Here is a 16,075-nt window from a genome sequence, read left to right as displayed (position 1 = left end):
TCATCAGACGATGAAGATGAAATTCACCCAGATCAGCTGGCTAGGTCATTTGAAAAAGGCCACTTCACATTCTTTAAGGAAAATCGAGGTGCTTTTGATAGCTCTTGCTTAGAGACACTTTAAACTGACAGACCCATTGAAATCCACAGAACAATCTGATGCTGTTTCCCTAAATCCACTATGAAATTTTTATTAGAAAATGTATTTCTCATTTAAAAAAATTTAACGATATTCTTCCAAAGAACATGAAGATATCATTTAAGCCAATATGAACTAATCTCCCACACAACCTATTAGATTATTCTTAAAACATCATTTCTCAAAATCTGTTAAATTCTCTTAAGGAAAAAAATATAGCAATTCTCCCAAGGTTGGGTTAAGTTACTTCCTAACAGTTTTGCTTAAACATGCACAAAAATAAAATTAACTTATTTATAAGCTTTTATTAAATTATAAACCTAAAATATGTTAGTTTTTAGACAAAAAATAAAGTAAAATTCAAATTTCCTGCAAGTGTCCATCTGAAATAATCACCATTACTCTGATGAAGCTAATTTAGTTATCACAACGGAGATGTGATAACAGGCAGGAACTCTACATTTTGTTTAACTGAACTTGCCTATACCAATTATATGTAAGTAACAATGTAACTCTTTCTTCACTTGTCTCTTTTTAGCCTATTTGTCTGTGGAGGTGTTTTTATTTTTGGAGGTTTTGTTGTTGTTGTTGTTGTTGTTATTGTTGTTTTTACTGGGACTCAAACTCAGGACCCTGCACCTGCCACGCGGGTACTGTGCGTCGGAGCTCTGTCCCCAGCCCTTTTTAGGCTATTTAAAAAGTCCGTTTAACAGCCCTCCCAGATGTTATTTGGCCTACACTTGCACAAATGCATCTTTCATGTATTCCTTCTTTTTTACTATTCCTCCACATTTAAAATAATTGATGATGTCAAAACTAAATATAATTTTAAACAGGAAGACTGAAATAATGTAACATTGTTCAGTTATAATTTGTTCATATGAACCAATAAGTTCCTGTATTATTTTTACTAGATTGTCTCCCTAATCTAAAAAAAAAATATTTGAGTTATGTAACATATGTTAGACCCTCACAAATACTGTTTTAAGATATATCAAATTCTTAAATAATAATACAGTAAATGAGATCATTTGGGGCCTTTAAAGTTAGTAAACATAGTGAGTGTGAATTATTTCTGATATGTAAATATTATGAATACATTTTTCAAGTTAACCTTTCAGCCTTTCAAAAATTATGTTAGGCAATTAATCTGAGTTAAGCTCAGTGAAGGAAGCTCAGACATAGCAAAGAACAGTCCTTGATGTGGGAACTCGCATGGTAATGGAGATGAGCCTTGGGTACAATTTTGCATAAGTGCTACTAGGAAGATGCAGGAATGATCCAGAGGACAGGAAGTTTCTGCATATGCCCCAATTCTACTGCGCTTGCTCCACCTCTCAATGCTCCCAGCCTTCTGTAAGACACTGCGCTCTTAGAAAAAGCTACTTCAGTTGAATTGAAAATTTATATATGTAACAGTTCTCAAAACCCCAAATAATTCATTTGGTAATATCATTAAGCAATTTAGAACTCTAAGTGCTGCTTTAAAAAATTAATTTCCTGTAGCCACTCAATTCACTTTATTTTTAGCGCACATTCACTGTACAGAGTAAAGGGTTGCATTTGGGCATAGTTATACGCACATAGAATGCTGCCGTCATCCCCATCACCCCCTCTGCCCTTTCTTGCCCCCCCTGTCACTCTCCTCCTGGTTCCCTGCCTCTGCTCTCAGAGTCTCCTTTCTTCTGTAGCCTTTTGGATAGTATTCATTCCCATTGAAAATGTCACTTAAGGGGCCCATCCTCCTAAGAAAGATTCAGAGGATGCCACCCAGTGTCCTAGCATCAGGCCCGCCCACAGCCCTGCAGAGCTGTGGTAACTGTTAATGTTATTTACTTGGAGTAATTGTGACACTATCTGGTCAAACACTAAAATCAAAACTACCCAAAAAAGTAGCACTGTCTTAGCAATAAACATCTTTTCCAGTGTAACCCTACTCATCTGCAGTTTTCTCATCTGTGAAATGGGAATAATAGTAAATAATTCATTAAAACAATGAGGACAAACATCTTAGCAGAGGCATTTGAGACACAGTGAGCACTTTAATACTTTTAAAATATTGCTTCTGCTGTTAGTAGTACTGCCTACCCTATGTTCACAGCTTACCCCTTAAGAATATGCATGGTCTGTTTGTATCTGGTAATCTGAGTAGTTTATGTGATGACAACAATTTGCAGTGTAATATCCATTGGTGAATTCCTACAATCCTGCCTAGTGACACTGTGAATTGTCTCTAATGTTCTTTTAAATTATTACTTTCTTATTCCCTTTAATGATTTGATCAATCTTCTATTCTTACATCTGGTAGTCTGAGCAACTTCGTTGAAGATAACAATATGTGATATAACAACCACTGTTAATCTCTATCATTTGGTTTGAAACCCTGTATCATTTTTAATGTCCTTGATTTGTGCTGTTTGCAATTTGCTATTGTTCTTTTTTGTACTATTGTCTTTAAAATAAAAAAGTAAGAATATGCATGGTCAAGTGGCTAAAAATTTAAAGAGGTTAAACATAAGGTCAAAATTATTCAATCTGATAATCTAGCTTTTAAAATTCACAAAAATTCTATCCAACTGGATTCCTAGTTCCAAAAACCTAGTAGGTTCACTGTATTTTCTGTCACTCTGGGTGGTGTGAAAAGATTCTCCAGAGGAGACAAAATCTAAATAAGGTTAAAAACAAACCAAAATCTGCAAACCTGCTTATGAATATGCAAATTTGGATCACGGGTATCTTAGTTACTTTTCTCACTGCTAAAACAAAATATCCAACATGCAAAGTTAAAGGAGGAAAAGTTTATTTGGCTCACAGTTTATAGAAGTTTCAGTCCATAGTCAGCTGGCCCCAAGGAAGGGTGGCACGGCAGAGGGGCATCGCAGAGGAGAAACAGTCCATGGAAAAGCAAGGCAGGCAGAAGACAGCAAGCAGCAAGCAAGCAACAAGTGACAGATTCTTTCCGTCACTTTATGTTGTATTCAGGCTACCCACCCTAAAGGTGAATAGCACTCACACCCTTAATGCTAGCAGCACTGCACTGTGAATCAGTCCCAGTATCACATCCTTGATTAATCCCAGCAGCACACACCCTAGATCCAGCCACCTCCAGAAAGCCCCACCTATAACCTCATGAGGCTTTGGAGAGACAAACGATAACAATGGGTAATAAGAAAATTTCAATAAAGAATTTATTCTAATATCTTGACCTTTGAAAGCATTTCCAGCCCCAAAATACTTATTTTAGCAACTCACTGACTAATAATTTTAGTGATGAGCTGTCTGGTTTTTAACGGAGCCACTGTGCTTACAGGATGAGTATATGCCATATGGCCTTAAAACCTTTAAAACAAGATGGTAGGAATTCACCAATAGTTGTTAAATTGCATATTGTTGTTTTCAAATTAGTTGTTCAGATTACCAGATATAAGCATGCAAAATTGATCCAAAAAAATTAGTTATTCCTTGCAGTAAACGAAGGGATATCTTGTTTAGTGAAGCTCTGTATCATTTCTGGGCTTTTTTATTTTTTTTATTCTCTTTAATAGTTTGATCAACCTTGCATTCTTACATCTGGTAATCTGAGCAACTTCACTGAAGATAATAATAAATAAAATAACAACCACTGTTAATTCCTATCATTTTATTCTGAAACCCTGTATCAGTGTTTCTGTGTTGTTTTGTTTCTATGTCCTTATTTTATTTTTTATTCTCTTTAAAATAAAAACTTTAAAGAGAGTAGTAAGTGAGAAACAAAGAAGTAGAAGAGTAGCAGCATATCAGTATCACAAACATAAACAAATCTCTCTTTAAAATAAAAAAACTAAAACTATAAAAACAGTTTTAAAAATCTTTAAAACATCTAGTACCTAGAAAGCAATATTTCTTTAGAAAGAGATCATCTGATATGTCATTGTATTTCCTTGAGATGCTGTTGTCACAGATTTTGGTATTTTATCTTATTCACATCAGTCCTTGTAATCACAGATATACATTCTTGAGGCATCTTCTTCAGGTGTTAAATCATGCTTCTACAAGTGTGCACAGTAACTTACTTGAATGATGTTATTAGAACAGTGTGAGCAGACTATAAATATATTTTTAATTAAATAAAAAATGAATCCTCTTTTTTCTCTTCCAATTTGTTTTACTAAGTGTAAATTAAATTGTTTCCATTTATGTAGATAACTTTTGAGAAATAAAATGCCATACAAATTAATGCCAATTTTCCTTCTTTTCTCAGTCTTCGTGTGTGTGTGTGTGTGTGTGTGTGTGTGTGTGTGTGTGTGTGCATTTTAACTGCAATTTAAACATTATACTGTACTGTTTTTGTTGAGAAGACAGCAAAAGGAAGTTATAATCTATTCTGCTGTTTGGTTACCTTTCCTCTTTACTACCTGCTTCCGACTTCTCACTACAGTTTCTTCTGTTACTGTTTGTTACAGAGGAGGTGTCAGCACGGATAGTTCAAGTAGTCACAGCTGAGGCTGTAGCAGTCCTGAAAGGCGAACAAGAGAAAGAAGCTCAGCACAAAGACCAACCCACAGCTCTGCCTTTAGGTAAATGGAGAAGTGCCTCAGGTCTGGGCCCGGGTCCACTGCACGCTGATCAAGGTTTCATGTGAAAAGACAGCTTAAATCTTGCACAGTGTCTTGCATGTGATGCTCGTTGATCTTCTACTGAGATGCACTGGGACCTGGTTCCAACCTCCTTCCCAGGATTGTGGGATTTGGGTATTTTGTAGAGTGATAAACTTACAGTTAGATGCTCCCCTAAGTAGTCCATAATCTTTCATTTTCTAGACCATTAGGGGATTGCATGGCCACTAACATGTAAGGAAAATATACTGAAATTCTCAGATAGAGATGGCTATTTCCCTTTATGGGTTTTGGTAAATTACTAACTACATCATAGTCTTGTTTCTCTCTTCCTAAACTGTTTTCCTACACAAAAACCTAGAACTAGAGCTTTGTTAGAATCTTCAGTGACTCTGTCACAGGTGAAGTACTGACCACTTACTTGACTCATCTCAGGGTGGTGATAGCCCTGCCTTCTCACTTGGTCACAAATCAAATGCCCTCCAGTGACAAACAAGTAATACGGTACATGCTTCCTCAGAAAACACTCAGCTCCAGATTTGCTGCCCCCACTCATTCATAGATAGATAGAAAATTAAGGAGACCAACAGACACATATGTACACACATGAAAACAAACAGGAGAAACATTCACTTTATTTCACTGATACATAAAAGGTATGGCTTCTAAGCCCTAAAAAAAATTACATATTCATTTTTCTTTCTTATAGTCTAATGTGTCCTTAATTTTCTTATCAGTATTCTTTCAAGCCCCTACTAAAATATAAAGACTAAAAATATTTTGCTCTCCCCAAATTATTCTCTAAGTGGTTTATCAAGGACTGTTTTGCTCTTAAAACACAGAAGGGAAATATATCTCTAAATCATTCCTCTTTAGTCTATTGTTTACTTTTGATATCTTAAAATATGCCATGTAAAACCCACAGGATCAGGAAAATGAAAAAGTCATCTGTCACCCCCAAAGCTACCTCTACTGACTGTTTATAAAACTGAAATTTGGGTGATCTTTAAAAGAGAGTGAATCACTGGCCTTAGGTGAGAAATATTCCTTTAAAAATTTCATGCCCTCATACCACGGGTCCTAACGAAGGTCAGTATCCTAAGGAGCAAATAGCAAATGGTAGCATTCACTGGCTATGACTTACATCTTCTAAAGCTTTTCTCTCTGGCCTTTGGGTGCAAGGCTAAGGCCAGAAGATGACTCAGCTCCTACCCATGCATGTTTTTTTAAGTTGACTTATGCCATACAGCTTCATTTTCTGAGAATACCTAGAGAAGACAGTTTTGACATTAGACTCAGTGGGCAAAATATTATTTTAAAAAGATGGCAGCTAATATAACTATCAATGATCAAAGTAACATTTATTTCCAGATAAACCATTTGGACAGCAAAGCTTTTTTTTTTTTTTTCATTCAGACTAGCCTAATCCAAACTGGAATGCCTGCCTGCAAGTGTTTTTATTTGTTACATCATGACTAAATAAAATATATTAATAATTGAGCAAGTAGACAGAAATCAACGAGAGGAATGATAGAATTGTAGCATCCATCTTTACTCCATTTTTATGGGGAAGACAAACTAATTTTTTTGAAAAATAAATACTTTTCTTACTTTTTAGATTATTAAATTTGTGAAGCAGGTAATGGGACTAAAAATAGCAGATTATTAATGAATCTTTCCCTGAATTTCCTAGAGAAGCCTTTTTACAGATGGAAAAACTGCTCCACAGATCTATTAGCCTAATAGGATTAATTGTTGTTATCTCATTTCTCCATTGTTTGATCTGTAGCAGCTGAAGAGACAGCTAATCTGCCTCCCTCTCCACCCCCCTCGCCAGCCTCAGAACAGACCATCCCCTTGGAGGAAGGTAAGTTCTGCTGGACCCTCCAGGGTTTGTCTTCTCAGAAAGGGTAAAATATAAACATCAAGCCAAAAGCCATGGACTTCAGTATTGGTCAGATATCATTCAGCCGTGGAACTGTCTATTTCAAACAGCGAAGAAATAAAGTCCTTAAATATACACCATTTTATTGCAGTAAAATCAAAAGAATATGGTACATAAAAGAGGAAAAATCTAATGGGTAAAGGAAAGGATAATTTCATCTTTAAGATGCTAGGACAACTATAGAGAACCAGTTTACTTAATGTAACATTTGATGGAGAAGCTACAGTCCTATCTTATAAATGACTGAACACAAATAAAAACAATATAATCCCGATTATAGCAGGAGTCATATTAATTGATGAAGTCACCACTTGCTTATGGAAACATCAAGAATTGTCCCGGTTTCGCTCACCTTTATATTGTCAAGAACCTCCCCAGGGCCAGATCCACAGCAAATTCTCAATAAATATTAATGAATGAATGAAAAAGTTAATGCAGGAATGTGAAATTGAGAGCAATGAACCAAGAGCTGAGACCAGGGCTGCTTTCCTGCCTAGACCTGCTATTGCCATGAATATATTCATGCACTTCCTCAACGTGGAAAGATGGGTCAGCCTTTCAGTCCTCACTGAGAAAGCAGAGGGGCGCTTTTGAAGAATACCCATTCACGATCTCAGAGGAAAAGCGTTAACCGAAATTATGTTGAAATAGCAATCGAGCAGAAGCTCTCTTCTGACTTTTCCTAGACTCTGACTGATGTCCCGCTTAACTAACCTAAGTCAGAGGAACAGTAGTGGTCTGTTTGTACAGTATGTTTCACACACTGAAAGCAGAATTTTAAAACTATTTCATTCACGTACTTCGACTGTTTTTCATGTTGGCATCACTTTACAGCTCACTGTATTGTGTTAAAAACTGAATACTGTTTGTCACAGAAGACTCATCTTTTTATAATTAGCAATCATGTTCATTTAAAAGATTCCCTGATTTCCTAAATACAAAAATCTAAATAACTGAACTACATATATTTAATCCCAATATAATTCATTTTTGTCATAGATGTATAAACCTAAACATTTTCACTGTTTTGTCTTTCTGAAATTGAAGCTTTTTTCCTAATTTTTCATAATGCCTGAAATAATGTTAAACAATTATTCTAAGTAGGAAAAGACATTAAGGATGGTTATCAGTTTATAACAGCCACTGACTATTAGTTAATCTCTTTAATGCAATTTAATATTTTAATTCATATATTCAAAAGATTCTTTTTAGCCTTTGTTTATCCATTCCTTCCACACACCACCTACAGTGTCCTGGGAACTCTGGGAATCGTGAGTGTATACTAATGAATGAAACAGACATGAGCCTTCATTGTAAGGAGCACATTGTCCAACGACAAAGGGCAATCCAGTAAATAAACTGTCGAGTAATTTTACATTGAATTAGCACTAGGAAGGAAAGATCAGGGAGCTGTAAGACTGAAAAGCAAGGGAAGCTTTATTTTATTGAATGGGAAAAGGGAGCATTGAGAGGCTGAGCCAGAAGTATGAGGAAGTGGAGGCCAAGCAAAAATGGAAGAAAGGGGTATGTGGGGCAGAAGGACCAGGATGCAGAACTTCTCAGGTGGGCATAGCTAACGGGTACCGAGAGAAGGGCTGCAGGAGGAAAAGAACGGGAGAGAAAGAGCCGCCAGCTGGGTCACGGGCCTGGGTTTCATGGCAAGTGCAGCAAGAATCCTGAAGTGACAGCAGTACTTCCCCAGGCCACTGACAATGCTTCTGAGCTCCTGCTAAAAGCCTTTCAAGTGTCAGAGAATCCTCTTAACCCAGAAAGGGAAGTTATATCCGCGCAGCTGGCCTCTTTCCAAAATCTTCTTGAGGTTAAACCATTGGTTCTTACTTCTTAACTGGGAGCTCCAAGCAGAGAGGAAGGTGAGCCCTCCCGTCCACCTGGGAGTTCACCCCGCCTGCCTTCAGGAGTGTAACAGCGTGGATATAATGAAAATATAAGTAAATCAAGGACAGAATCTGTTTCACATTTTAGTCACTTATGTGTCACAGTAAACTGTTCCCTTACATTCAGAATTGTTCTCCCCGGCAGTCTCAGTATTTTCAGAGGAAACACCAACTTAGTTATCATTGAACGTAATTCAAAGTTATTTTCAAGGCTAACTGGTATTTTTTAGAAAAGCAAACTATATGAAGCCCTGATGTTTTACTTTTGAAAGTACATTTTGTGAGCTATATGATAAAATATAAGTATATATTTCATAAAATTTCCCTCATTAAACACCAAATAATATTTTCACTTTAAATATGTTAAAGATATGAGGTCTAGACAAAGTAGTCCCTCTTTTATTTTAAATCCCAATTATGTATAACAGATAATAGGTTTTACTTTCAAGTTTAGTTTTGTCAGAAAATAAATTAATGACCAGTCAGTCATACCTTTGAACTATTCAATTTTTAATCTCATTAGTTAGTAAAGATTCATTCCAATTTCTATCAATGTCCTGCTTCAGCAGGTGTGGCAGGAAGGGATTGGATGAATTCCTTTGCTTTGAATAGCGCATTATTTTTCTTCTTTGACATACCTTTAGAGTAACTACCAGTCTGATCCTTTTGTACAAAAGGAAAAGAGCTCTTGTATTAAATTGAGTATTCAGTGACTTTGGGGATACATTAACTTTTTATTAAGTATCAAACATTTTTAAAGCTGTTCTTTCCCAAAGGGAAAGCTGGAAAGCTTCCATGGAATATAATTTAATATATTAATTACCATAATTTATAAATATTCATTTATTGTAATTAATGTAACATTGATAATTCCCAGGATATGTAGTTATTCTGGGGAACATTTACAAGGGATTTTGATGAAAAAATTTAACAAGTAACACACATTGAAAGGAAACCATGGTATAGTTTTCCAATACTGTACTAGTTGTGATGTTTTCCAATTTACCTCCTTTTACTTTTTTGACCCAGTCTTAATAATTGTCATTTGAATGGAGCTATTAGAACTTGAAAGTCTGTGCAAGTACAATGGGATCATCTGAAAACAGAGCCAGAAATCCTGCTGCCCTCTGAGGTTTGCTCCAGAGTTCGAGAGTGATATTTTTCTGTGTCATAGAGGTGGTGACAGTAATTACTACTTCAAAGCAGTTTCCCTCTATATCATTCTGGAGTAGCATGAATGGTCAGAAAACTTAGACACTGTAAGGCAAAAGTATGCAGGATGGAGGAGGCTTAGAGCCATGTGACTGGGGCCAGTGGTCCTTAGCAACTGTGGGATTATGGGAGTAAAGTATCTTCAAATGTTACAAGCTACTATGCAAATGTCCTTTTTCTAAAACCACCCTCAAATAAACATTCCAATTATTTTTAATTATTATGCATCCCACTCCTACTGGGAATGATCCAACTTCATAACAAATGAGAACTAACGTCTTCAGTCATTATCACTGGAACCAAATGCATTGTTGGGACTTTGCTAGCTCCCTAAGCATAGCTTGCCTGCCTTATCTCTTGAACTTGTATTGCAGATGGATTTCATTCACAGGTCCTAAGCAGAGACTTGGAGTACATATAGCGCATAATACCAGGAGAGGACTGGCCTTTGCCAGACACTTCTCTGAAAGCAGTCTTGGCTCAGGGCCTGAAAAATACAAAGAGAACCTACTTTTCCACTACAGCCTTTAAAATTCTGTTGTTGACTGGTTACAGGGAAAGTCTTCAGAATCGAAAACACTGCCTCTTTTGAGACGTTACAATCTGAGGCAAAGCTCTGGCCTGTTTTTACATTTGAGAACTTATACGAAGAGCATCAATGATAAGAACCAAAATCTTCAGAAGCTTAAAAACATCTGCTGAGTATGGCCTCCAATTGACACCTATCAGTTTCCAGCTCTTGTTTTATACTGTGGTCTTCTCTAGTTGCCTTCCCCCCAAAATGTTGAAAAGCAGAGAGACGAATATCCCTCTTTTGCTGCTTGACTCCTCATGCAACCTACTGAACACACCCAAAGTATTCACAGTAACTTATATAGGTGGGAAGTTGATAGTCTCAGAGAGCCGCTGGAGGAAACAGGAATGGCTGGGATAAGCAGCAAGCTGAGGGCTATGCCTCAGTTAGTGTTGCAAACCAGATCTTGGACAATTATCTACTCAGCTGAGAGTCTGAGCTGAGTTGAACTAAGAATATCCAGCAGTATTTTAGGAATCTGCTGGCCCATGATGTAATAAGTACACTGGCTGAGAAAATTCTGAGCATCCATCCAGTAGCAACTTCCATGGAATAATCAGTAAATAACATGCTCAAAAGATTAAAAGTAATCCATCCACAGAGTGTTATTTTTAGTATCCTTATGATTTCAGACTTATTTCCAGTCGTCAGCACTTGGTTACTGAAAATAATTTACTATCCTAAAAATGCACTATATTTGCAAACTGATGCTATGATTTTGTCACTTAAATCCTGACAGAAATAAAAATTATACAGAGGGACACTATAGATGTTGCTCTTATTATTGGGAGTTATCAGATTTTTGAATTATTTCTAGGTATAGGTACACAGTGATTAGCAAATATAATGAAACCCCCCCATGAGATGTGGGGGACCCAAACCAAATCCAAAGCCACCTAGTGTTCATTCTCATGGTCCTTAAACCTTATTGAATTCTAGCAGGTCCAAACACTGAACAGACTGGCTCACAATTGTAAGTTTGAGGAAATATGTTTAAATAAGTCAGACTTCTATGCCAAGACACACAAAAGGACAGGCATGGGAATGGTTTCAGTAAGAAACATGCAATAAGACACTTGAAACATTAAAATCTGCCAAGAGTCAGAGGTACAAATGAAACCGTGTGGAATGAAGTTCTGATCAAACTGAAGCCACCTCTGGAAAAGCAATAGTATCTGCATTAGGCTTTCAAAGTTTGTTATATTAAGAGCTTCCTAAAATAGTATACTGTACATCTCCAATCCTACAAAATTACATCAGCCTTAACATCCAATGAAAGAACTGTGGTGACACTTTCCGCTTATGAAAGCAGGAAAGAGAGCTCCTTGTAGATTTTTCTTTTGTGTGTGTGTGTGTGTGTGTGTAGGTTTTTCTTAACACAATTGAAATTTAAAATTACTTACTGGCTAAAGTCATTAACTCAAATTGAATTAACCAGAATGTTATTTGTATATCCTAGATAAGTGAAGTTGTGTTTCATGCAGGAACTATTTTTCCTTATAGTCATATAGCCATAGTGTCCTGACAACTTTTTTCTTCCTTTAACTTATAAATATATTCATAAAAGAATTGATCTTCTCAAAAGGATTTCCTGCAAAGAATGCATTTGTTCTGTAATGCTTCATTTCTATTGCAGTGTTTCCTTGGTTATTCTGCCTCGCTTGAGAGGAATGTACAGATAATTTTTATTTTGCAGCAGGGGTATCAATACTTTTGGTTTACTTAGCTCAATGGCAGATTTTCCTAAAGGACAGTTTAACACAGGGGCTCCCAAAGCATGCAGCCCTCCCTGTCACCCATCCTCCATCCGCTTGGCTGCGCTGATTCCCTCCATCCTCTCGTGCTGCTGCCACGGCCCTTCGTGTCCTCATGCAGGTGTCTCGTCTCGTCCGTCTGATCTGGTGTCTGTCTCGTCCAGTTCACCCTGCAGTTTCTTCCTGTGTGTCTGTTTGTAGATGAAGGGGCTGAGGATCAAGTGGGTCCTCTACACAGGTTCCCCAGCCACGAACCTGCCATCAGCGGGGAGAGGCGTAAACTCCTAGCCCCCTCCATCTCGGTGTCTGTGCCTGATGATGACCCTTACAGTTCCGATGAGGAGTACTATGAGCACCCCTTGTTCAGCTCAGAATGGACCACCTCTAGTGTGCTCCCCAGTGTCCCAGCGCAGAGTGCAGAGGGCCACTTAGGCCAGGAGAAAGGTGAACCAAGCATGGTGCCCTTTTGCTCCTCCTCCCCAGCCTGCAGCTTTGGCTACATGCACCCTGTTCAGTGTGCCTTCCTGTGGGGGTGGGGGGGCAGGAGTCTGTTTTTTCCATATGAATGTGAAGTCCCTATATAGGTTGCATAGATCCAAATGCTTGGAAAATGTTATAAAAGAAGCCCTACTTGAGGCATGTGTGCACTTCCTTTTTTATATCATTGCTTCTGAGAAGATGCAGAGAGAAAGAGAGAGAGAACAAAAAAGTTTAACCACCATGACCCATTTCTACTACTAGCAAATAAATCAGTAAGGGAGGATATATTTTTTAGTCAAACCATAAAAGATGACCCTGAAAATCTTTTTGTCACCTTGGATTCACAGTGTTACTAAGAGCAGCCTTAAACAGAATTAGCTTTACTTTAGTGCTATGTTAACACAATCACTTTGTAAAAGAGAAAAGGTGAAGGATCTCTTTGGCAGGAAATTGTTTCTCTTTGCCACATAATCATTGGCAAAAACTAAGGAGGTTTCCTCAGGTAACTAAATCCTGGCTCACATCAGGAGTGCTGGGCTAAAGGGAAGTGATGTGCAGCCCTTGTCTCCTGAAGCTGGGAGACACTAGTACGTAACTGGCTGTGGTGAGGATGAAATGATTGGATGCTGGCTTATATCTTGTCTCATGCTAGCTAATAATTTCATACTAAGAAAGAAAAGAAAGCGTAAAGCATTCATGCTTAGGTGAAGACCTTATTTTCAAATTGTCAAAGGCATCTGCCTAATGAAACTCTTGCAGAAATTTTTCATATGAGACAATATTTTATGTAAAACAGATAATCCAAAGGCAATGACCAGTAAGCTCACAGCTCATCAGCTACATTCATGACAATAAATTTCTTCAAGGGACATTTTGGAAACAGAGCATTAATGGCTCAGATACCCCGATGAAGAAATATAATCTAAACTGAGTGAAAACTAAGCTCTTCTAATAGTGTGAACTGAAAACAAATGAAAAACACATAAGAATTTTTGAATCAAGAATAGGGGCAGTGGAAATAAACATGATTTATACAAAATGAAAAGCTAAAAACCTTATGTGGATTTGGAAACAAATTTACTCAGTTACAGCTTATTCAAAAAGAAAACACTAGTAAAGCACTTAAATTAAAGTTACATTATAACCAAAATCTATGCATCATAAAAATGTCCTCAATAATAAATTAGTACTGGAATTTGTTAAGTGTCCCTAAAAGTTAAACTGAAAGGCTGTAAGTGTCTAAATGCCAAATATGAATAAATGAAGTAGTTCTCCCCATCCCCCAGGGGGTTAGTATTTCTTAAAACAGAAAATTCCTTTTCTTTTCATCTGTAGTCTTTCTCACAGGACCATTTACACAATGTGCAGTTGTCTCAGAAATTTCATAACAGCTCTCCCTTTGCAACACTAACATTGTATATATTTCCCTCTAATTTCTTAAGGGATAAAATTGGATTTATTTTTTTACTGGCACTTGAAGTGTAAATGAAGAACAAGTGAATATAGTAACAGAACCTTCATAAGTTCATTGTTTATATTTTAAAGGCTAAATTTCCACTGTAATGTATATTTGGGGGAACATTTTGGTAATTTGACCAGCACTCAATTATCTTTCCAGAGTGATTTTGTTATGAATTGTAGAAATAAGATTTTATTGCTCATATGCACATTTGCTTTGTTAGTGTCAGAGAGAACTATACAGGAGCTATATTATTGATTAAACAGTATTATAACAGTTATGCACCACAGGAGGACTTTTGTAAATAAAATATAAAATTCACCTTGACCTAGGCTTTCAAAACATTTTACCTGCTCCTTCAAATTCTTCATTATCTAAGGCACTATCCTATTTAGTAAAGATAATACAAGTTGAGTTAGGTAGTGTTTTACCTAGGCTAGTTAGGTAGCCTGTTACCTTGGGAATACTGAATAGAATATATTTTAAACTTTCCATGGATTTTCTGATACAGCTGTTACAGTAATTGGTTGGCTGTTACGTGGAAGGAAGGACTTCTTTTTTTTAGCTCCAAGAGTAGTCTGTGAAGTTTGCTCATTTTAAATAAAGCAAGCAGGAATTCTTATGTAGGGACTTCCTGCATTGGAGAAAACAGCACATGTCTAACAGATATGAAGGGTCTTTTTCAGCACAGCAATACATCTCCCCTTTCACTACCATCTGTTACCTGGCCGCATCCATCTCTTATTCCCAGCAAGCTTCCCACATGTGTGCAGCTTGCTGCCATTTCCACTCAGAGTAATCTATCAGTAAAACCCTTTCAGCTCTCAAGTTTTAAAATGAATAGCCTTTTAATGAAACCTTGAAAGGCATCATTATTAACAGACTCTACATCATAATATTCCAACCAATATATCATGTATGTTGCATGAGACTATCGATTTGCTGATCCAAATGGTAAAACACACCTGAGGTCGGGGTGAATCTTTCCAGTGGAGCTGAAAGTGTTCCTTGAATAATACTTGTGTCTTTCTGCATATTGTTATGTGGTCATGATGTCAACATCTTTTTCATCCCTAAGAAGAAGAAACTCTAGAGGGTCCGATGGCTGAGGAAGAAAAACCTGCTGCTCTTCCTGGGAAAGAGTGTGGGGCTGCTAAGTCCTCAGACCAAGCCCAGGTCCCCAGTGAGGGTCAAGAGGAGTCTAGTTACGAGGCACAGATAGTTCCAGAAGAGAGTGCGCCCCCTGGGGCTCTGCATGAGAAAAGTGTAAAAGAGGTCGCAGAGTTGTCTCCGGAAGTAAAAACCCCTTCCTCTGCTAAGGAAGGTGTGTTTCTCTCAGGATTTGCATGTGTTTTGCTGCAAATGATCTCTCCAGCGGCTTACAAACCTGGCGCCTTTCTAAAGCTGTTTCATCTCTGGGTCTTCTCATAATCATGAGACCACCATTTCAGCCTTCATGAGCAGAGAGTGTGGCTTGCGCAGATGCTGTGTGTTAGCTTGGTTGTCCCCTGCTGCAGCTAATTCTTGGTTGTCCTTTGCCATGATACAAGACGCTTTGCAGCAGGCTGATGATGCTGTGTGAGCTTTTGAGTTTTCCTCCCTCCTCATCGCGAATGTTTGCCAGTCACATTGCTAATACATGTATATTTTTGTTTTGGTTTTTTTGGGACAGCAGCTCATATGCTTTTGGTTTAAATCCTCCAATTGGACTTTGGCATATAGAGGCTTAAATAGTAAATCGCTTTTATTTGCAATTGCAACCTGCTATATTTTTTATGCTTCAACAAATACTGGTTTGATTCCTTTAAAGCTCCTGTTGATGCTTCTCGTGTCATTTTCTTTCCATGGCAGCCAACCCCATCAGTCACACCCATGTCTCTTTGAGTTTTCATTCTTTATTACAAGTTCATAAAATATCTCTTTTCTATTATTACAACAGGACACATAAGCTAAGGTCATGATGATCCATACACTTGCTCTTCAAGAGATGGTTGAAATTTGTGATTTTTTCCCCAGATCTTCT

The 16,075-nt window shown here is 37.4% G+C and overlaps 1 protein-coding gene across 4 annotated transcripts in view; it reads left to right on the top strand.

The window, feature by feature from the left end:
* The window catches only part of Map2 (microtubule-associated protein 2), a 137,289-nt gene that overhangs the window by 81,617 nt on the left and 39,597 nt on the right, over window positions 1-16,075 (top strand). For all 4 annotated transcript variants that reach the window (XM_013520775.1, XM_013520774.1, XM_005396956.2 and 1 more), the window contains exons 5-6: window positions 4,581-4,694; window positions 6,523-6,600. In XM_013520775.1, the coding sequence (XP_013376229.1) occupies window positions 4,581-4,694; window positions 6,523-6,600 (192 nt within the window). The remainder of the gene's footprint in view (window positions 1-4,580; window positions 4,695-6,522; window positions 6,601-16,075) is intronic.

This window comes from Chinchilla lanigera, unplaced genomic scaffold (assembly GCF_000276665.1).
Source record: "Chinchilla lanigera isolate Chin_1 unplaced genomic scaffold, ChiLan1.0 scaffold00056, whole genome shotgun sequence".
NCBI classification, from domain to species: Eukaryota; Metazoa; Chordata; class Mammalia; order Rodentia; family Chinchillidae; genus Chinchilla; species Chinchilla lanigera.
Note: the sequence above shows the minus strand (reverse complement) of the source record. Positions and strands in the feature narration are given on the sequence as shown.